This window comes from Ambystoma mexicanum, chromosome 3q, assembly GCF_040938575.1.
Source record: "Ambystoma mexicanum isolate Mex_15411 chromosome 3q, UKY_AmexF1_1, whole genome shotgun sequence".
In the NCBI taxonomy this organism is placed as follows: Eukaryota; Metazoa; Chordata; class Amphibia; order Caudata; family Ambystomatidae; genus Ambystoma; species Ambystoma mexicanum.
The window spans coordinates 303,895,239-303,919,022 of NC_090926.1; the positions used below are offsets into that span (position 1 = coordinate 303,895,239).

At 51.3% G+C, this 23,784-nt stretch overlaps 1 protein-coding gene across 3 annotated transcripts in view; it reads left to right on the forward strand.

The window, feature by feature from the left end:
* Positions 1-23,784, forward strand: part of KMT2D (lysine methyltransferase 2D) — a 2,224,302-nt gene that overhangs the window by 1,797,865 nt on the left and 402,653 nt on the right. For all 3 annotated transcript variants that reach the window (XM_069653836.1, XM_069653837.1, XM_069653838.1), the window contains one exon: positions 13,979-14,060. In XM_069653836.1, coding sequence (XP_069509937.1) covers positions 13,979-14,060 — 82 coding nt within the window. The remainder of the gene's footprint in view (positions 1-13,978; positions 14,061-23,784) is intronic.

Here is a 23,784-nt window from a genome sequence, read left to right on the forward strand (position 1 = left end):
AAGCAACTCTGCAAGAGCAACCAAGACAAGTCTCAACTGAGAATTAGCAGGGCTACACGACAAGAGGTAAGTACACCTTCTCCAGCATGGGGTCTGGCATGGATTCACATGCTCATGAATATTCCCCGTCGTCAGGCTGGGAATCCTCGGTAAAGAAAAAACCAGTATCAGTTTCGTTTCTGATCTGTCTTTCGTAGTAACAACCAATCACTGGTCTCTGCGTCATACTGACCACAGCCAATGACTGCCCTCTACCTAAGCACCGCCTCTGGCAGCCATCTTCAGATTTTTACCGCACGTTCATGTGTTGGGATCCTCGTGCTATTGCTCTCGAGCGTTAGTGCTATTTTTTCACGTTTTTTCTCAAAAACTTCGTTTTTTCGGTCAAAAGAGCCTCAAGCTCCACCGACTCTCCATCCGATCAACGGGGGCCCGTGTCGGATTCGTCTGCGCCCCTCAAGGGTGAAGATTTCGTCGAGCTACGCTTTTGGAGGACTCCAGAAGTTTCTCAGGCGAGGACATGGCCCAGGAGAAGGGAAGCTCGCCGCCCGGAAAGCTGTTCAGGATCTGCCCTGGATGCCAGCTGCAGAACGTCTTTAAGGAGGACGAACACTCCTTTTGTCTCTACTGCTTACATGAGGACAAGTCGCACGTGGCGAAGGACTGTGCGTTTTGCGGCAATATGTCGGAGCGGACCATGAAGGACCGCCATCAACGTCTCGCCAACTGGCTGGAAGGGAAGAGCCCGTCAGGCGAGAAGAAGAGGAAAAAATCCGAGCGGTCTTCTAAGACCTTTGAGGACGCCCCGGCGACGGGGGTCCAACACAAGGCCAAGCACCGCGAGTCCGCTGGCACCGGGAGCGCCGAACGGTCGGGCTCTACGGGCGCCAGGCAGGGCGCATCCTCCCCGGCACCTTCAGCCACGAGCCAACCCTCTGGGTCGGGTAAGAGGAAGGGCGAGCACCCGGCGAAGCTCCTGGAGAGGCCCCGGTCGAGCTAGAAGGCCCCATCGGAGGGGGAGCGAGGCAGTGTCCCCCCCCCCTCAAGGATAAGGCGGTGAGCGCACCTAAGGTGGTGAAGGCCTTAATCCATCCGGCCAAGCCCTCTATCGATACTGTTGCGGCGGCCCTGGCTCAGCCTGTGGAGGCTACACCAGTGGTGGCGACCTCGGGGCTCAGTCTCCCTGCCACCTCGGAGGGAGTCCTCTTTTGTGCCCATCGATAGGACCCCCGTGAAATCCCCGGTGGGGAAGAAAAAGGGGGGGCAGGGCGTCGTCGTAGATTCGGCTTCAACCTCGGAGGAAGAGCTGATCGAGGTCTTAAGCCACGGCCTTGGCGTGGAAGAAGACCGGCCCGTCGAGATGGATCCCGACGCAGGTGACGACGGGGCCCCTGATCGCCCGTCGGATTCCCCTCTGCCAGCGCCGCAAGACAACTCGGCGGCCATTTTGTTGGCTATACAGTCCTTATGCTCAGAGATAAGGACAAGACTACCGTTGCCGACGGAGGAACCTCTCCCGTCGGGGGATCCCGAACCGGGACCTTCTGGTGTTCCCCCACCCAAGAAAAGGAGGATTCACCCTCCACCTCCTTTTCAGCCGTCGCGCCCCGTCCAGCCCTCCTCCCCGTCCACCCGAGGGGATGATACGGGGACTGACACGGCAGCGACGGGTACGGACGACGAGGTATACGACGAGGATCTACCGTCGTCACCTCCCACCAGGGCTTCTCCGCCCGACGAGATTGGATCGTTCCACTCCATGATCGCCAGGGCATCCGAGCTTTTCCAACTCTGCCCTGAGGAGAAGAAAAAGGAAGGATTCCTTTATCAACGGCGCGAGGCCAAGAGGAAGACGGTCCTCGCGGTGCCTCTACTGGACGACATTTGGGATGAGGGCCTCGCCCTCCCCAAGAACCCTTCCACGACGCCAGCTAGAAGAGACCGGTACGAGAAGAAGTACCGGGTCCCGGACGCGGCCCCCCTGTGCCTCCGGGCGCAGCCTACCCCGGACTCCGTCGTCTCCGCGGCGGCCAGGAAGAAAGCGGGGGGGGTGCGGCCTCCACATCGACTTCCCCACCGGACGGCGAGGGAAAGAAATTGGACGCTATGGGACGCAGGGTCATCTCGTCTGCAGCGACGACGATTAAAGCGGCCAACGCCTTGGCTATCGTGGCCCGCTACGACGGAGCTATGGTACAAACTGGCTCCCCTGCTGGACTTCCTACCGGAGGACAAGAGGGCGGATGCCCTGGAGATCCTACAGGAAGGTGAGGTGGCGTCGGACCACGCCATCACTATTGCGACGGACATCGCCGACACTGGGTTTTGCCAGTTGGGCAACGGCGTGTGCCTTAGGCGGCGTGGATGGCTCAAGGCTACGGACTTCCGTCAAGACGTACAGACCAGAGTCCTGGACATGCCGTTCGATGGGAACAACCTGTTTGGGAAAACAGTGGACGATTCCCTTCAGGCCATTAAAGCGGACACTGATACGGCCCGGGCCCTTGGGGTTCTGCAGCAACGACGGACGCCCTTTCGGAGCAGCGGAGGCAAGGGTGCCTCCAAAGGTTCCGGCGGCGGTTTCTCCGCCTACCGTCAAGCGTCCCGCTCGTCGTCTCAGGAGGCCTACAGAGGACGAGGCAAGTCTGGCGGACCCCGCCGTCGTCGCCAAGGAGGTCAAGGCGGCAAAGCCTCGTCGAAACAGGATTGAACCGGCCGTGGGGTCGGGCCCCCACCGAAGCACCCCGGTGGGAGGCCGGCTGGCGAGCTTCGTCAGCGTGTGGGAGTCCATCTCCACCGACCGTTGGGTGCTGGACGCCTTAGCCCGGGGCCACGCGCTCGAGTTTCAAAGAAGGTGCCCGCGCGTCCCCCCCCCGTGGCCAGGAAAGAGCTTCACGTCCCTCAGCTTCTCCTGGAGGTAAAGGCGATGCTCAGGAAGGGCGCCATCGAACTCGTCCCAAAGAGGCTTCGGGGCTCCGGAGTTTACTCGAGATACTTCCTCGTGAAGAAGAAGACGGGAGGATGGCGCCCCATCCTAGACCTGCGACGTCTGAACAAGTTCATCAAGGCGCAGAAGTTTCGGATGGTCACCCTCCAGCACGTCCTGGGTCAGCTGGAGGAAGGAGACTTCCTGTCGTCGTTGGATTTGGAGGATGCCTACTTCCATATTCCCATCCTAAAGGGGCACCGAAAATTCCTCAGGTTTGTGGTCCAAGGGCGTCACTACCAGTTCAAAGCCCTCCCCTTCGGACTTCGGTCGGCACCCAGGGTATTCACCAAGTGCCTTGCACCGGTGGCGGCGCAGCTGCGCCGCGAGGGGATCCACGTTTACCCCTACCTGGACGACTGGCTCATCCGAGCCAAGACGAGGGAGCTCGCCGTGGAGCACATGGCAAGGACCGTCCAACTTCTCACGGACCTTGGATTCTCCGTGAACTACGCCAAGTCCCACCTGGTACCCGCGCAAAACGCACTTTCTGGGAGCGAAGCTCGACACAGTGTCCCTTCTGGCCTCCCCGTCGGAGGAAAGGACCAGGTCCATCCTGGGCAAGGTACAGCGGATGTTGGTTTCCGACGCGGCCAAGGTGAGGTCCATCAAGTCCCTCCTCGGAATGATGTCTTCTTGCATCTACCTCATTCCCATGTGCAGGCTCCGGATGCGCCCGTTGCAGGAGTTCCTTCACGCGCGCTGGATCCAAACGACGGGCGGCTTCGAGGAGAGGATCACACTCGACGAGAGTTTCTGCCGAGCGGTCCGGTGGTGGGGCACCCGCGCGCATCTGACGGCGGGCATGGACTTCCAGACCCCAGACCACCAGGAGACAGTGACCACGGATGCCTCCGTGGAAGGGTGGGGAGCGCACACCGAAAATCTGCACGCGAGAGGCCTTTGGCTCCCGACGGAGAAATCCCTCCATATCAACGTCCTGGAGCTCCGTGCAGTGTTCTGGGCCCTCAGGTCCTTCCTTCCGTCCCTCAAGGGCAAGGTGGTGAGGATCTTCACCGACAACACCACCACCATGTTTTACATCAGGAAACAGGGCGGAACCAGGTCCCCAGCACTGTCCAAGGAGGCGCAGGACCTGTGGCATTGGGCCGTCGCCCAAAGGATGTTTCTGGTGCCGTTTCATCTGGCAGGGATAAAAAACACCATCGCCGACTCACTCAGCAGGGAGCTGCGCTCGTGCCACGAGTGGGAACTACGGCAGGATCTAGTGGATCGCCTCTTCCGACGGTGGGGCACACCCCAGATCGACCTGTTCGCGACGGCGACAAACTCCAAGTGCCGGAGGTTCGCCAGCAGGTTTCCCCAGGCGAGGAGCATGGGCAATGCTTTCTCGTTCCCCTGGGAGGGCCTGTTCCTCTACGCGTTCCCTCCTTTGCCACTGCTAATCCGGCTCGTCAACCAGCTCAAGAGGTCACGGTGCAGGATGACCCTCGTCGCACCTGCGTGGCCGAGGCAGATATGGTTCCCGGACCTTCTGGACTTGTCAGCGTCCCCGCCAATCAAGCTGCCGGTGGACGCGGATCTACTCTCCAGGGAAGGAGGCGCCATCCTCCACCACGACCCGAAATCGCTGAACTTGCAGGCCTGGCTCCTGCAGCGCTAGAGTTTGGATGATACGACATACCGGCCGACTGCAGAGAGGTTCTTGCAAAGGCCAGGGCGTCCTCGACTCTTAAATGCTACGGACACAAATGGAAGAGGTTCTCTGTCTGGTGCCACGCACAGAAGATTAACCCTCTACGGATTACGGCTCCCCAGGTACTGCCGTACCTGCTGACGCTGGCCAAAGCTGGACTGGCACACGCGTCCAAGATTCATCTTGCTGCGATCTCCCGATACACCAGAACCACGGGCCGGACGTCCTTGTGGTCTCATCGTCTGGTGAAAGAGTTCATGAAGGGGCTGTTCAGATCGTTCCCGCCGGTGAAGGCTCCGGCCCCGGCGTGGGAGCTCAACGTGGTGCTGACCAAGCTCATGGGACCTCCGTTCGAGCCTCTGCACTCGGCCCCGTTGAAGTTTCTGTCGTGGAAAACAGCGTTTCTTGTGGCCATCACCTCCGCACGACGGGTGGGTGAGATCCAGGCCCTTTCCTGCAAGGCCCCGTACTTGACTTTTCACCACACGAGGGTAGTGCTCAGGACGCACCCCTCCTTCATGCCCAAGGTACCGTCGGACTTCCATCTCAACGAACCCTTGGTGTTGCCTGTGTTCTTCCCGTCGCCTTCGTCGCCGGCTGAGAGGACTTTGCACTCGCTGGATGTGGCTAGAGCGCTGAAGTTCTACGTGGACCGCACGAAGTGTTTTCGGAAGACGTCACAACTCTTTGTGAACTTTGGACCTGTCAATTAGGGGAAGGCTCTCTCGAAGGCTTCCATTTCCAGATGGCTCTCCGGCTGTATCATGTACTGTCATCGGTTGGCAAACCGACCGCTGCCTGGCCGTCCGAGAGCCCATTCCACCAGAGCGATCGCAGCTACCACGGCGTTCCTTTCTGGTGTGCCCCTGCTGGACATATGCAGGGCTGCTACGTGGAGGTCGACGCACACCTTCACGAAATTCTACTGCGTCGATCGGGATTCCAGGGAGGAGTCCAGGGTCGGCCAAGCAGTGCTGCGCAACCTGTTCGCCTGAGGTGAGCCTGGTGAGGAGGTAAGATGCTTAATGTTGAGTTTGATGTAATGCTTAATGTTGAGCCTTGCCACCTCCCGTGGTTGTGCATGTGTGTACTGCTATGTATTCTTTATTCATGAGCATGTGAATCCATGCCAGACCCCATGCTGGAGAAGGAACAAGTTACTTACCTGTAACTGTTGTTCTCCAGCATGGGTCTGGCATGGATTCACATGCGAACCCTCCCGCCTACCCCTCTGCGGCGCTTCACTTGGTCATACTGCCACTTCACGTGCTTCCAAATCTGAAGATGGCTGCCAGAGGCGGTGCTTAGGTAGAGGGCAGTCATTGGCTGTGGTCAGTATGACGCAGAGACCAGTGATTGGTTGTTACTACGAAAGACAGATCAGAAACAAAACTGATACTGGTTTTTTCTTTACCGAGGATTCCCAGCCTGACGACGGGGAATATTCATGAGCATGTGAATCCATGCCAGACCCATGCTGGAGAACAACAGTTACAGGTACGTAACTTGTTCCTTAGTTTACAGTACCTTAGGTCTGAAGAAATTGGTTCCAGCTGGCTTCTGTTCCAGTTGTAGTATGGCATATTCTGTTGTTCCTGGGCCTGAGTCGTGGGGACAAGAGGGAGGATGTCTGGGGACTCCTGAACTACGGTTTGAATGTCGACGGCAGCAATGGGCAAACTTCAGATCAGCAGCACTTCGCGGTTTCAGCTTCTCGCAAATAGCACCAGTGCGGTTCTTGGGTTCCTTATGGGCTTTCCTCGCATCTGGGGTCCAGCACTCTGTTGAGGTGGCTCAGACTCAGTCAAACCTGCTTCATGGGAGTCCGGAGGATCTTCCTGGAGCTCGGTTCCGACTACAAACTGACACTCGATTCTGGTGTTCCTCTTGTTAGGCAAAGTTTTAATGCAGTACCCTCTGGGAACACTACAAGCAACTATGACTAAAGGTATAGGCAACGCAACCTTTGGTATAAGCTTGTACTGCACAGTTTCAGTAACTTGTTGAGCAGCCAGGCTTATTTTGTAAGGGGAAATGTGAGCTGTAGTGTAGTTACACAAAGATTCGCAGTTACAGGTATTCAAATAAATTCTTACACTCAAGGTTTCTTGCATTAATAATGTATTTATCAGTCAGTTATAAAGCCTTCTTCAGAAGGGAGCAATAGAATAGTAACACACAAATATACTTCAATACTGTACACTCTGAGTTTCTGGATCACACCAGGCCCTTTTGGGATGGCCCACAGACACAACCTACACCCACAGGTGACTTCAGTAACGAGGGTGCTGGGGACATTAATATCTTACTGTTGGCATTCAGAACACTCTTACAAAAAAAAAGTTGGTGAAAGTCAAAGGTTATTAGAACACAAGAAATTACAAATATTCATAAGCACGGCAAATACTTTCAGATAGAACTTAGAAGAGGCATTCTATTCAAATAGGCTAAGCCAAAGTCAATGGGCAAAAGTCTTTGTATAGGATGCAGCACTTCAGGTAAGCAAATGGAAAAGTCTTTGCACAAGTTCTTAGGAGTCTTTGATAAAAAAGAAGAATCAAATGTAGGGCCACAAGTTGATTAGACTTGTGAGTTGCAGAGGTTACAAGCACTTCCACAGTAAGAGATCGGTTCTCTTAGACTTGTTTTACAGTACCTCGGTAAAGAAGAAATAGATGCATCTGAAGACTCATATTCCTGTGCAGCTCTGTAGAGGTCACTGGTCCTTGGCCTCAGTTGTGGGGACAAGATGGAGGACGTTGGGGGCCTCCTCCACTGCACTGTCAAAACTGTAAACCGGCAAACTTAAGTGGCTGTTTCGTGTTCCACCTCCTTATGGTATAGCAATAGGCACGACTCCTGGCTGTCAAGGTGGACTTTCCTCACATCTGAGGTCCTGCACTAGATTTAGGGGGCGGGTCTGCTTCATGGGAGTCCGGAGGATCTTCCACAAGCTTTAGGCCAGCTTACAAGCAAAGCACACAATCTGGTGTCGTCCTCCCTGGCTCTACGGTTTCCTCCACCAACTCTGAGGAAATTCAACCAGCTCCGATATGGGTGTCCAGGTGGCTTACTTGGTAGTTGATTGGTCCCACCAACTCAAAGGGAGAAGTCGTACTTGCAGGGCTTCTCCGTCGATGCGAACTTGGCAAGTAGTCACTGCAGCAGGGCTTCACCGGGCAAACCAACGGTCCAGGAGTTGCAGCAGGTGTCCTCTTCAAGCTCTTCTTTGGTTCCTTCGTCCAGTGGTCGACTCTGCCTTCCAAGCCAAAGACTCGCCTTTTATTCAGTTCCCTCCCATTCATTCCATCCTAGCTGTCGCTCACCCAGCAGGGTGGCTGTCCTTGCCGGACAGTCAGCCAGCCAGTCACCACAGAGTGCATTTGGGTCTCCTAGGAGACTAAGCACAGGGCATTTCAGGCACCTCCCTCCCTTCCTGCCCACCCCAGACACTCTGAAGCCAGAGGTGGGTTTCTCTCCTGAAGCCTGCCAAAGGTGAGTGAACAAATAGACCAAACCTGGTAGATAGAGAAACTCTCTAGAAGGACCTTTCCACAAAGACGTGGCGAAAAAAGACCGGGCACCACTTTAGCAAAGATGGCTGGATACCATTTTGAAAAAGATGCTCCCGCGGTTAACGTTCCCAGGTCCACGAACGGTCGCGGTAAATGTAAACCTAGGTAGTTCATAAACGAAAACACTGCCACCAGCCAGTCAATTGAGGAAAGTGTAACACAAAAGGTGTTACATGAGCATTTAGACACAGGAGTTACTAAGTAACCCCTCCAGCACTCATTTGTAAGATAGGGTGTGCTGGGTCTAGCAAGTACAATGCGAAGCAGAGCCAATTTCACTTTACTGCACTGGGAAACAGTAGTTGATCCCAGAGAAGGTATTTAAGCCTTGGGAAATCTGGAAGACTTCCCTGTGGTACTGCACTGAAGGTGCTTTGTGACACAATTGTAAAAGATGATGCCTATGGAGTTGGTTAGACTCCATAACCACAAAGAAACAGTGTATAAAATCACATTAAAATACATGAGTGGGTAAAAAGGGTCACACTCTCTCCAGGTAAAAAAATCAAGTCCTCAAAATCTATCAAATTGCTGGGGGTCTCTAAGGTGGAGGGAATTAACATATTTGAGAATTCTCCCTAACACCTCTCCGTGGCAATCAGTTCCTGCAATGGAAGTACAGCCAGCTCTGAGAGGATGTCCAGATGAGTTTGTCTTGGGGTCGATTGGTCCCACCAACCCAAGGGCAGAGGTTGTCCTTTGCAGGGCTTCTCTAGTCGAGGCGAATTCGGTGCTTTGGCACTGCAGCAGGGCTTCACCGGGCAAACCCACGGCCTAGGAGTTGCGGCAAGCGTCTCTTCCAAGTTCTTCTTGGATTTCTTCGTCCAGTGGTCGACTCTGCCTTCTAAGCAAAGACCTCGCCTTTTATGCAGGTTTCTCCCATTCATTCGCAGCCTAGCTGTCCCCCACACAGCAGGGTGGCTGTCCTCCATGGACAGCCAGCCGGCCAATCACCTTTGGGTGCATTCCTGTAACCAAGGAGAATAAGCACAGGGAGTTTCGGGCACCTCCTTCACTTCCTGCCCTGCCAGACACGCTAGAGCCAGAGGCGGGCTTCAGCGATGTACCCCGCCAAAGACGAAACTAACAAAGTGACCAAACCTGGTTTGGCACGCAGAGTAAATCTCAAGAAGGACCATTCCTACAAGAAATGGCAAAAAAGAAGACAGGGGCCGTTTTGACAAAATGGGCACCCATGGGTGCTTTACTGCAGCTGCAATTGCAGCCTGCGTTAGAAACACACAATGGTAGAAAAAAGTAAACCACTACCACCAGCCATGAATTGTAGAAAGGGTAATATAAAAATGTTACATGAGAAACTAGACAAAGGGGATACTAAGTAACCCCTCCAGCACCCTATTGTAAGATAGTTTGTGCTGGGTCTAGAAAGTTACAACTGTAAGTAAAGTCAATTTCACTTTACTGCTTTTGCAAACTGTAGTTTATCCAAGAGAAGGTATGTTAAACCTGGGAGAAATCTGGAAGACTTCCCTGTGCCACTGCACTGAAGGTGCTGTGTGACACAATGTAAAAAGATGATGCCTATGGAGTTTGTCAGACTCCAAAAACCAAAAGCAATGTGTTTAAATAAAAATAAATAAATGAGAGTGGGGAAAAAGGTCTCGCTCTCTTCAGGATAAGTCCTAATGTCCAACAAAAGAGCTGGGGGTCTCTAAGGTAGAAGGGAATTAGCACATTTTTGAGAATTGTCCCCAACATGAGCTGAGGTAGTGGTACATGCGGAAGGCGTAGAGTAGATGGTAGTAGGAAGTGGTCATTGGTAGCAGTGGATGGTAGTGAGTGTTGGAGGCCAATACCGATAGTCGAGGAATTGATAGTGGGAGACGTAACAGGAGGAGAAGTGGTAATGATAGTGTTAGGACCGTTTTTCTGAAGTCCAACTAAGGTCTTAGTAAAACCATTCAACTGAGCCCGTACAACACTCCACTCTTAGTATAGGGCTGTAGCACAGACAGAGCAGCCAGCTCATTTTGGGCGGGAGGGCTGTAGGATCTGTACAAATAAATTATAATACAAATAGTCCAAAGAAACACTGAAACACTATGTATTGTAAAACATAAATGGTTTATTTAAATACAAGTAGGCCCACATAAATCTTGGGGGTGATGGGTACTATCACAGATCATATAAACCCATTATAAAAAAACACTATGCTTGAAGGTACACAGACCAAAGCATTTAACCCAATTTGGAACACCGAACAGTAGTTCTAGGGAAGTCAAAACCAACAGGTAATTTTAGATTACTTTCAGTAATAACAGTGTAGTAGACCCTATCAATTGTAATGTGAGGCTCAGCAAGAATTCACATAGTAATATCAACTGAACAATATACTGTTCAGAATAGTGGAACACTTATTCTAGAAACAGTAAAAGACCTAGAATTCTGATTCAGGATAAGTTATTCTAGGAGAGCTGGACTTTGGGGTGTAATATTCAATTACTTTTGCTTTTCAGTTCACAGACTAGGGGAAGCAATAACTCTAATTTATTTTAGGATAACACCGTTCTGCTTAAGGTAAATAAAACCTATATACTATTGTCAGGAGTTACCAGCAACCTATACATAGGTATGACCTAGGCAGACCTATTCTGGACTGGCTAACAGCAAGTCAGGGGAAGCAAGACCCAATTGGGGGCACTCATACAATTATCCTAACCGGAATAATCAAATGAAACCAACAATTACTTTTGGGAAGAGGGGAACCCAATTCATAGGTGAGTAAGTTAACCCTGTACCTGCTTTCTGTTAGAATGGCGAAACAGTGTCTAAGGAAAGTAAGACTTTGAGAATACTTATTTAAGAAGTCACACATCTTATTCAGGGTAAGTAAATCCTATATTTATTTTTTAGAATGGCGAAACATATCTAAGGTAAGTAATAACTTTTTGTAACTATTCACTCAGAGTTTAAATTTACCACCGAACTCATTCACAAGTAAACATTTCAACACTTGTTTTACTTTTCAAGGGAAACTCCTTAAAGTATCCTGCCCTTCCCAATTCTAGTGGACGAGTTATCTGAAGCAGAAGAGGGACCCTTGTGGTTTAGGAGCCAGCTGTAGGCAGGGTGAGATAGGGCTCAGTTGCAGGCAAAGTTCAGAGTTTCAGAGGAAGACTGTTCAAACAAGTAGGTATTCTACTTTAGAGTTTAAGGGGCCTGGGTGCACTGGACAAGAGGACTCCTGATCACAGAAAACACCCCAAAACTGCACAGGAATCGCAAGAGACTGAAGGTAAGTAAATACCTAAGTCGGCACAGTAACTACGCACAGAAGATGATTTTACACCAGGAGGACTTCAGGATCTGCAGCCAAAAACCTGGTAGTGGAATTTCTTTATCAAGAAGACAGAAAACTGGACACTGGAAGGACCTTTGCAGCAAGGATCACCGGGGGGAAGGATCTAGGCAAGATTATCCTTGTGGCTGGATGTGGCATTGTGGATTTGGCACCTTTTCAGGAGCAGAACAAGACAGACTATCGCTCGTCGTTTGTAAGGTCCAGCACACTGGTGAGGGGACTTTTTGGAATCGTGCCTCTGGAGATCGAGCAGGATGCCCACGAAGTTTCAGCGAGATTCTGTATTCGGAAGACTGCATCGCACAATGGCTCGAGGTCCCAGGGTACTGGGGTATTGCAGCCCAACAAGGTCACAGCATGACGTGGGATAGCTCAAAATGCAGATCGTCTTGAGTCTAGTGGATCTCACCAGGCTCTGGGTTGGGGTCAGAGTACCCGGGTCGATTGGAAGCAATGGCTTTAGCAGGCTCTCCGGTTGCTGGATATAATCTCTGCTGCAGTTTCTTCATCTTTCCCTTTGGCTTTGTTAGACTGCCTCTTCTTCCAGTATCAGACTTTTATGCAGAAACCCAGCCAATAAAACAGCCTTGCAACATTCAAACTTGGAGGGGGGTCGGGGGGGGTAATCCTTTCAGGACAGCCAGCCTCCCAGTTTGTACTGGATTCTCACAGTCAGGCTGGAAGACAAATGACTGCAGAGTTTTGGACTCCTCCCTTGCTTCCGCCAAAGATAAAAATCACACAAAGCAATTTCACGCCCTGGAGGTCCGGGGAAGGAGCAAGAAAGGACAAGTCCCTTTACTGGGGTTCTGGAAACAACCCGTGGTAAAGGTGCACTCAATCAGTAACAAGGTTCACTTCCACCAGCCATTTAAGGTAAGTTTGTTTTGGTAACATAAAAGTTGCATTTAAAATGAGAAAGGGGATACTCAGTATCTCCCCAGCACTCCATATAAGGTGAGGTGGAGGGGGGGCTGCTGGTCTCACCTAATAACATGTAAAAGGGATCCAAAGATCCTTTCTACTCTTGGGAACTGTAGTTTTCACAAGGTTAGCCAGAGAAAGTTAAAGGGGGAGCCCTTAGGGCAACCCAGCAAAAATAGGCAATTATAGCCAAAAAGTTATCAAAGAGGATATCAACGCTATGGAGAGTCGTAAAGATAACACCCATAAACAGAGTAAAAGGTTCTGAAAGTGTAGAAAAAGGTTTCCTCTCAGAGGTATAAGGAAAAATAATCCACCAGTAAAAGCAAAAGGTTCTGGGGTTGACACAGGTCAGGAAGATTTATCAATTCTATTAAAATCTTACCTAACCAATAGTTGAAGTAGAATGTGTAGTAGTAGTAGTAGTAGTAGTAGTAGTAAGGAGGGGGGGGTGCAAATGGTAGTAGTGGTAGTTGGGACAGGAATAGTTGGAAGTAAAGGAGTTAGGCGAGTGATCAAATTTAAGGGTGAAGGTTACAAAGGCGGAGTGTTGGAGTGGAGGGACAGGCATGTGGCAGGAGAACATCATCTTAGGACACAGCGTAGGTGTGTGTGTGTGTGTGTGTGTGTGTGTGTGTGTGTGTCTGTCTGTCTGTCTGTCTGGCAGAAGCACCATCCCTACAATACTAAGTGGGACTAGGTTAGGTATAGTTAGAATATCCTTAGGGAGACAGTCAGACTATGCCTTAGAGAAACCACCAATAGACCTAGGTAGACAAAAGACAGTTGTCCAAGATCCAGTAATGACTAACATCCCTTTTAAGGATGCCCATGCTAGGGAGGGGGAAAAACAGAGGGAAGGTGTGGGAGAGGGACGGCACTAGCACCAACTTCCTTAATGAAGTATGGGTGTCTCGGGTGACAGTCTCAATTTACGTAAGGAACATTGTTCACTATAATTAACTGGTGCTCAGTTTATTGTTGCACGTCTTTGGACCACGTTTTCCGGACTGCCCAGAAAAGAGGCCTCCCTGGAAAGACTGCCTGCAGAAGAGGTGTGTGGAACAGAGGTGAGCAGGTCAAGATGAGGAAGGGGCGGGTTCCAAAAGTATTTCAGTGGTTGTAATGGAATGGGAGGGGTTCTGGGTGGGAGGTTAAGCAGCCTTGTTGGGGACGGGAGTGGTGTAACATGGAGAGTTTGGGAGTAAAGTGGTGGGGCACTTGGCATTGTGGGCTCGGAGGAGCGGCTTCAAACAAGCGAGTTATACACACAGAGCACAGCTCAATGGCTCCTTCACGTTAACGTGGACTGCCTGCCATCCACGACTCAGGGCAGCAAATTTAGTTAGTCATCCCAGCTAAAAATGGCTTATCTTTGTAATGCAAAATAACTGACTTAGCCAGAAAGTGCAGAGCCCAGACATGCTTCTTAAGTCAGCAGCATGCATGAGATTAGGTAATTTGAAGGTGTCTATAGTAACCTCAGTTTTGTCTTTTTTCTTTTTTCCTTTCAGACTCTTGTGTCTCTGAAGTGAAAAAGCTTGACTTACTTGCAGCTCTGCCAACGCCCCCGCACAACCAGACAGAGGATGTCAGGTCTGTAACAACTGTACTGCGTATGCAAAGTTTAATTTTAGTAGATATATTTTGTGGCCTTAAATGCATGGAACAAGAAATCTAGTATGATGCTCCTATGGGGGCAAAGATGGCTATATTGATGCCATTGCTTAACTCAAACATTGTGGAGTAGTAAGAAGTTTGAAAGGGGTTATTGTGTGAACTCTTTTTCTGGTTTTATTTGTAATGAGTGCATTCCTTCCCCAGATTCCTCATCTTTGAAATTCAACTTGGATGCACACTGGAAACATTTTGTAACAGCCACCCGGTTGTGCCATGCTCCTCCAGAGTAGACTTGATCATGACTCCTCTGTGCCCTTTTGCACTGGAAGTGATGTATCTGCTTAGAATCACATCCTGTGCATATAGTCCGAAATCTAGTGGTAATAGCCGAGTATTGCATCTTTTTTTGAAGATCAAAAAGGGACGTTGACATGGACGTTACTGTAACACTATCCCTGACGAGTAGTGTACCCAAGATCATTCACGCGTCTTGGTCCCCAGATTGTTTTTTTCTGCCATTCTGGTCAGTCGCTAAATGCAGAGCTAGTCTTTAGAGAAATTGTTGCTGTTAGTGCGTCTTTGACACATTCATCGGCTGACCTCTTCGACGACTGTTCGTCTTTTACGGTCCTGTGAACCTTTGACTTGATGGCTGTTTTCAACCTTATTCTTTAGGCTTTGGCCTTACAGTAGGGAGAGTAGGGACCTGTTTTTCTTTAGACACTTCTCTTGGGAGAATGCCTTTTCTTTCCTTTCCCTCCTCCTCGTCCTTTTCTCGTCTGGCTGCTTTTTCACGCTATCGTGCAGAGAACTCCTACGCATATACTCGGGTGGTACAGCATTATACTGAGAGTGGAGTCTTGTACTGCCTCAGTTGAATGGTTTTACTAAGCCCTTAGTTGGACGTTAGAAAAAGTGTCCTAACAGAAGGTCATACACTTACCCGGGACAGCTGCTGCTTTCACAGACTAGGGATGCCTTTGTGTGTATGTGGACCAGGAAGGGGGTGGGACTGTCTGGTCTCACTCTACATCCATGGTACCATAGTGTCTGGTTGTGGTGGCAAGAGTAAAGTCAGTAATTGCCCCTGATTGGGCAACTACTGGCTGTTCCAGTAGTGCAGATCTTTACCATTGGTGGGTGCTAGGAGAGTTTTCCTGAAGTCCGCTTGAAGTAAAACTATTGGACTGATTTTCTATACTCTGGCCTGGTGGACAGATGTATAGAAGGCCAAACTAGTATTGTGATGGGGCCAACTCTGGGAGCTGTAGACCAACCAGTTCAAGGTAGCAAGGAGAGTGGTCTAGTCTCAAGAGGTGGTGAGCTTGTAAGGGGTCCACAATGATCACACACAGTGAAGCAGTTAAGAAACACACTTAAACGGGTTTAAAATACGTATTTCCTTATGGGCAAATAAAAGTGAAAAAGGACTACAGTCAGGTAATATCAACCAACAATAACAATTAGATACATATATTTCTGATGTTTGTTAATCTGCTTAGAATCACATGCTGTGCATAGTCCGACATCCAGTGGTCACTGCGGAATATTGCATTTTGTTTTTCGTAGTCGAAAAGGGGACGTCGACAAGGCGTGTCTGTAACACTATCCCTATAGTGACGTGCAGTGTACCCACAATCCCTCACGCGTCGAGGTCCCTCAGATTGTTTTTTTCCGCTCAGATATTGGTCGCCTTTACGCAGAGCTCCTCGAGAGACATTGCAAAAACTTTATTCGACCTTTGGTCGTTCTGAACTTATATTATTACTTACATCCCTCCTTCGGCGTCGTAGCTGTGAAGCTGTTCACCGCCGATCAAGATCTCCGACTGCGGTGCCTTCGACGGAGGAGGAGGTTCGGCGTTCGCCAAACACATGGCCTGGCTTCGACGGCTATGGAGAGGGGACACCCTTTAGGTTTTGCCCGCGTTGCAAAGGCAAGTTTACCTGGAAAGACGAGCATAAACGGTGTAACCGTTGCTTGCCCCTCGACCACAAAGAAGACGGCTGTGCGGCCTGTCAGCTCCTTGAGGCGAAGACTTTAAAAGACTGCAGGGTCAAAAGGTGGGCAGCCTACACCATGTCTAGGTCTGATTCATCACCCGCCGCCGCTGAAAGTGATGACGAATGTGACAATCCAACGTCCGTTTCGGAAGTCGTAGACCTCTCTAAGGAGCGTTCACGCTCCTCATCGTCTGTCCCCGGCCCCGACAAGCTCGGCTCACGCCCTGCTTTTGGGGATGAACACCCGGGCGACAAGGACGGACACAGAAAACACTCCCATTAACACACGACCCATGGCTCTTCCTCGTCGAAGTTGAAGAGAGCATTAGCGCCAACGGAGACGCAGGTCCTACCGGCGGCCTCCTCAGACCATAAGAGTCTTAAGCCCCTCTCGCAACCGCAAACGCGACTGGGCTACCCCCAGATAAGGGCACTATCACTAAACCGCCAGACGACGCGCACCGTCAGAGCGCTCGTCGGCGTAGAGCAAGCGACACCTGTAACGTCGACACCGGAGGTACCCTCGGCAGACAGTTTAGTTGTCGAGAGCCTTGCACGGATTATTTCCACCGATAGCCACAGACGGACGGCGAAAGAAACGTCGATCACCGCTCATAAGGCCCGGGAGACGCCGAAAAGGTCAGAAGGAAGGCAGGAACCGCCCCCTCCGTCAAGAGGGACTCCTAGCCTACTAGAAGGCTTTTCAGAATGCGAGGGGAACCTTTCATCGACGTTGTGGGATAGGTCGAAGCGTTTTGTATCAGAAGGCCCTCCCTCCCCCCCCCCCCCCCTGACCGCTCTGGGGTACCTAATGAAACCCTAGAGAGACTCCATTTCTGTATGGACAAAATGGAGAGGTTTATGGAGACTCAGAACCTTCCAACGCCCAAGAGATCAAGAGAGGGACCTCAGGAGGATCCCAGGGCCAAGGTCCCTAGGCTGTTTGATCCCCACAAGAGGATGTAGATGTATTACCTCACTGGAGAGGACCCCCACTTTCAAGAGGATGATGAATTCTTAGGAAATGAAGGGGAACAAAACCTAGAGGAGGAAGGTTTTGAAGAAAACCTGGATATGGGTGGTGGTGGCTTCGGAGAAGACCCAGAAGAAGGCGCTTCACAGCCCTGGCAGTCCCCATCAGCGTTTTCAGACCCTGACGGCCATAAACCTGTTCCCACCCAAGGACTCACCTATTTGGAATACGTCACCTATAGACGATCAACCTACCTTTAATGCACTACTGCGCAAGGCAGCAGCGCATTTCAAGATCGAGACCGGGGAAACTTCTCCTGACATCAACTTTGTAGAAAAGATCATTAAGGAGAAACCCCCAAACCATTCCCCTTCTCGCCTCAGTAAAGAGACAAATTATTCCTTCACTATCCACTCGCGCGTTGATCAGAGGGGTCAACCCGAGGATAGAAAAATTATTTAGTCCTTCTCCATCGGACCCGTTCTACATCAGGGGCCACTCTGTACCAGACTCCTTAGTGGTGACAAATACTAGGAGGAGAGCAGGGGTCCCGCTGTCAGCTAGCGAGGCACCACCAGATAAAGAGGGTAAAAAATGGTATGCCCTAGGAAAGAGGATTACAGCCTCAGCTGCCTTTTCCGCAAGAATTGCCAACAACAACTCTCTGCTGGCAAGTTACGCAGATGCACAATGGAGCAAACTACATAAGGACATTGAGGAGGTACAGGAACCCCTACGTACTCTGTTTCTAGCCACGGTGACTGAAGGGACCTTAGTCAACCAAGGCATCATTAAAAATACTCTGGATGCTGCAGAAACGGCTGGCCGTTCCCTAGTCCAAGGAATCCTCCTCAAACGCCATGTATGGCTACGTAATTCAGGCATTAAACCTGAAACACAAGCATCTCTAACAAACCTATAGAAGATGCAAACCTCTTTGGTAAGGCGGTGGATGAGGCACTAGAGACCGAAAAGAAGGAATTTGACACCATCAAAACCCTAGACCAAATTTCAAGGCCTCCCAACAAACGTGGTTATGGCAACAAACGCTTTTTTCGAGGCCAACGCCAGCAGCACCAACAGTAGCAGCAATACTCTGCAGGTAACTGGTCCTCTAACCAAGGCACCAGTGGACAATACAACCAAAGAGGACAACGTCGTGGCAAGGGAAGAGGTCGGGGTCCCACCCCTAGAGGTTCCCAAGCCACCAACACCAAATGACTCAAAGATTCGGGTCCCCTCCCATGCTTCGCCGGTCGGGGGCCGGTTAACATCCTTTCTTCCAGCATGGGAGGGTATAACATCAGACCGCTGGGTACTATCAACCAAAGCCTGCGGTTACTGTGTAGAATTCAACAGTTCCCTTACATACAGACCCCCAAGGGGACGACGCATGTCGCCAGAACACCTCGCCATCCTTCTTCAAGAAGTGGACCAACTACTAGAAAAAGGAGCTATAGAGGTCGTGCCTCTATCCCAGGTAATGGAAGGTATTTATTCAGTGTACTTCCTTGTACCAAAAAAGGACTTAACCATGCGCCCTGTACTAGATCTGCGCCCAGCGAACAAATTTGTCAAACCTCAAAAGTTTCGTATGGTGACTCTACAGGAGGTAATCCCCCTGCTTTCACAGGGAGATTACATGACAACACTGGACATGAAAGATGCATACTTTCATATTTTAATGTTGCCAGCACACAGGAAATACCTCAGGTTCATGATAGAGGGCAAACACTACCAGTTCAGAGTGCTACCCTTCGGCATAGCAACAGTGCCGTGAGTATTCACGAAGGTACTGGCCGTGGCAGCGGCCCACCTGCGCAGGTTGTCCATCCTAGTATACCCTTACCTCGACGATTGGCTCATAACAGGGGATTCTTACAAAACATGCTTCGCAAATACCCAAAAGACTGTAGACCTTTTGTTTCAACTGGGCTTCTCCATCAACGAGAAGAAGTCCAGTTTAGACTCCAGCCAGATCAAACAATTCCTAGGGGCTCTAATTCAACAAAGGACGGCCTCGTCTTCCCCTCCAACGAGAGGGTCCAAAATATGCTTTTTCAAATCCCTCAATATGTGGCCGGTCGAGAGGTGACTGTACGCAAAGCAATGCGCTTACTAGGAATGATGGCGTCATGTATTTACTTGGTACCTAACGCGCCTGCGCATGCGCCCAATGCAAAAGTGGCTCAACAGCCAGTGGTTTCAGGCCAGCGGACAATGGGACGATCTAGTGGTGGTCTCGCAGGCCTTGGTTCTCTCGCTACGGTGGTGGTTGAAGGAAAACATGGTAATAGGGAAACCATTCGCCACCCCCGCAGTGGAAGCCACACTCTAACCAAAGACTCATCCCTCACAGGATGGGGAACTCACCTATCCCATCAGACTGCTCAGAGTTTGGACTCCGAGCATAGCATCCAAGCACATAAACTTACTGGAGCTACTAGCTGTGTTCAAGACACTGAAAGCCTTCCAGGCACACCTGCAAGGGAAGACGGTGATGGTCCTCACGGACAGCACCACAGCCATGTACTACCTCAACAAGCAAGGGGGCACTCACTCTCCAGGACTATCCAAGCTGTCCCAGAACATCTGGAAGTGGGCTCTCAAACACATGTTCCTACTGTCACAACATGTAACAGGGGAACTCAATCTGCTAGCAGACGAACTCAGCAGAGATTTCCCTCTGCCCTCAGAGTATGAATGACGGCTACACGAAGACATCGTCTTCGACGTCTTCACACAGTGGGGATTCCCAGAAATAGGTCTGTTCGCAACTCTGGAGAACTCCCCATGCCAAGATTACGCCTCCAGGTACCCCCAGAACCAATCCAAGGGGAACTGTCTATCGATACCATGGTCAGGGATATTTGTTTACTCTCCCCCCCCCCCCCCCCGACTCCCGTTCTTAACAAGTTAGTGCACAAGATGCACCAGGAACAAGTTACCATGATACTGGTGGCCCCTATGTGGGCCAGACAGCCTTGGTTCGCTCACTTGATGGAGATGTCCCTATCTCCTCCAGTGAAACTTCCCTGCCCGTACAACTTGTTGTCACAGCACAAGGGCAGGACACTGCATCCATGCCCTCAGACCATGAACTTAGCTGCCTGGCTCCTGAGATCATAGAATTTGGACATTTACAACTCCCGCAGAGATGCATGGACATTCTCAGGGAGGCTAGAAAGCCTAACACTCGTCACTGTTGTTCTAGCAAATGGAAAAGATTTTTCATCTGGTGTAGGGGAAGGAGCATCAACCCGGTTGACTGCTCTCCCACACACTTTTTTTGTACCTGACTCACCTACTAGACTCAGGCTTGGTGTTTAACTCTATTAAAGTCCATTTAGCTGCACTTTACGCATACACCACTTCCCAACTTAAAGTGTCATGGTGGAATGTCCCAGTTATTAAAGCCTTCATGGAAGGAGTGAAGAGAATCCACCCTCCCATAGCTAATCCCGCTCCCGGATGGGACCTAAATGTGGTACTAACCAGACTCATGGGGTCTCCCTTTGAACCCATGCACAAAGCAACACTTAAAGACCTCACTCTTAAGACTGCTTTTCTAATAGCTATCACCTCCATTAGGAGAGTAAGTGAACTACAAGCACTCTCTGTACTAGACCACTTTGTAACTGTTCACAAGGATAAGGTGGTTCTACGCACACACCCTAGGTTTGCGCCAAAATGTATCTCTAAATTCCATGTCAACCAATCAATAGAACTACCAAAGTTCTTTCAAAATCCTTCAAACTTAGGTGAGAAGAGCCTGCATACACTGGATGTTGGCAGAGCCGTGATGTTTTATATGGAAAGAACTAGACCATTGAGAAAGACTAATCAGTTCTTTGTCTCAGTGGCAGCAGGAAGAGAAGGTAATGCAGTTTCAAAATCCACTATTTCTAGATGGATTGTACAATGCATCACTCTGTTTCTCTCTTGCTAAGAGAGAACTACCCTTCAAGCCAAGAGCACACTCCACTTGAGGCACCGGGGCTTCCATAGCATTCATTGCAAATGTTCCCCTTGAGTCCATTTTGCAAAGCGGCAACCTGGAGTTCTGTTCACACCTTTACAAAACACTACTGTCTAGATGCCCACTCTAGAGCTGATTCCCAGATGGGACAAGCAGTATTAAGACATCTTTTTCTACTGTTCCTTCTCACAACCCACCTCCAACTCCCGGTACTGCTCGCTAGTCTATGCACAGCATGTGATTCTAAGCAGATTAACAAACATTAATAAAGCATTACTTACAGTAATAGCATTTCGAGGGGATTGGGTCCTCCGACGTATTCCATATCTATGACATGTAATCACCACAGCTGTGCTGCTTCGGAAACTATTTCGGCGTCTGCGTCCTGCGTCGATGCGCCGTCGTCGAGGACCTCGTCCGACGTCATCCGATGTGATAAGTAGGACGCACGACGCCCATAGCCTCAGTTCCGTTTTTTCCGCGAACGTGTTGCTTCGTGTTTCTCGGTTTGAACGCCTCGACTCTTTGGAGTTCTGTTCTTCTCGGTTCTTCGAACCTGTTCGTTAGTGTACATCCTTCTGAAGATGTCTTCTACTTCGTCTTCGACCCCGCGTCCGGGTTTCAAGAAGTGTGGGGTGTGTGGGTCCAAGATGTCGGTGACGGACTCGCACGATGCCTGCCTCTGGTGCCTCGGGGAGGCCCACGACACGGATGACTGTATCGACTGCCAGTCGCTCACGTCCAAAGCCTTACGCGAACGTAAGAAGTTGTTGTCGGTAGGTCGGGTGTCCAAGCCCCGGAAGTCAAAGTCTGCGGGGCTTTCGACGGATGATTCGAGGGGTGACTCTCCGTGTCATCGTCGGAAGTCTCGTGGGTCTCCTTCTAGGAGTCGGTCTCGCCACTCCTCTGCCTCTTCGAGGCATTCTCGGAAGCGCCGACATCGGTCGTCTTCCAGGTCCTCTTCGGAGGGCTCTGCCCGGCACGTCGCTTACCCCTCGGGCCGTGCGACGCCGGAGGAATGGGCTTCCTTCGGGAAGAAGATGTTGGCGATTCTTGAGTCGCAGGGTACTCAGCCGTCCGCGCCCCCGAGTGGGGTCGGTCGTGTGAGGTCGAGAGACACCGCTCGCAAGAGTGGTCGGCACGAGTCACGGGGAAAGGTCCCGTTCGGACAAGGGGACTCTTTCTCGACGTACCCGTTCCAGGTCCCGGTCCTCGACGCGTTCGAGACCGTGTGCACCTGTGAGGTCTTCGAAGAAGGCTTCGACGTCTGTGGCGTCGAGGGCGTAGACAGGTTTTCTCGAGGCTCTGGCTCCGAGGAAGTCGTCGATGCCGTCGACGCTCAGGTCGTCGAGGGACACGCTCGGGGCTCCGGCCTCGAGGGCTGTGTCGACGCCGCCGATTCTGGAGGCGCTGCATCTGACGTCGACGCCGATTTCGTCGACGCCGATCCTCTCTGCGCCGATGCCGGTTCTCGACGCTGGCGCCGATTCGCTCGACGCCATCGACGCCTTTCGTGTCGGAGGTACCCCAGGGCACGGGTGGACCCCCTAGGAAGGCTCTGGTTAAGAGCAAGCACTCTCGAGTGCCTTCTTTTCGCCACCTGGATTATATTTCAGAGGCGGATGAGGATTCTGATGGCCTGGTTCCTAGTCAGGTTCCGGATGACATTGTCTCGGGCCATAGTCAGTTTGATGAGTTGAGACAGTCGCTGCATGATGCCAGTGGACTGGACACCTCTCCGGAGGTGGAGTTTTGTAGGCCTGAGCCTGGCTCTCATGCTGATTCCTCGTACCGGCGCCTTATGGCTAGGGTTTCTGAGTACTTGGGTTGGTCTGCTCCCCCAGGGGAGTTTGTGCAGGATGATCTGACGGGCATCCTTGATGTTGGTCCCCCAACTGACCCGGTTCTGCCGTTCCATATGGCTTTACAGAGAAGGGTGGCGGTGGCTTGGACTGCTCCGGAGAGTCTCCCGGCGGTGGGCAGATCCTTGTCGCGAAAATACCGTCCAGCCAGTGGCGACCCCTGCTACTTGACCAGGCACCCCACTCCGGAGAGTTTGGTGGTGCAGGCGGCCACGGCCCCGGCGAAGCAGGCGTCGTACCCTACCATCCCTCCTGATAGGGACGACAAACGTTTTGATGGCTGGGCGAAGAAAGTGTTTTCTTCTGGTGGTATGGCGCTTCAGGCGGCCAACTCCATTTGTGCCTTGTCACGTTTCACACACACTCTGTGGAACTGTGTTGCGTTAGCGGCTGAACATGTTCCCGAAGGGGATGAACGGGATGGTTTCCTTGCTATGGTCCAGGATGGTAAGGATGCCATGTGTGAGTCCGTTCAGTCGGGTTTGGACTTAGCTGAATGCGTCAGTAGGTCCATGGCGGCGAGCACCGTGATACACAGGTTTGCGTGGTTGCGGAAGTCGGGGTTTGCGCCTGATGTGCAGTCCCGGCTCCTCAACATGCCCTTTGATGGTGAACGCCTTTTTGGCAGCAAGGCTGACGAGAGCCTTGAGAGGTTGCAGATCTCAAAAGCTGCAGCGAAGTCGTTGGGCGCTGCAGTTCGCCAACCTCCGCCTTTTCGTCCCAGGGGACAGCAGTGGAGGGGTGGTTCCTTTCGCTATTACTCCTTCAGTAAAGCGAGAGGAGCTGGCAGTCAAAGAGGCCAACGCAGGGGTACCAGAGGTGGACGACAGGGTACCCGTGGTGCCAAGGCCGCTCGGGCAGTTGCCTCTTTGCCCTCAGGTAA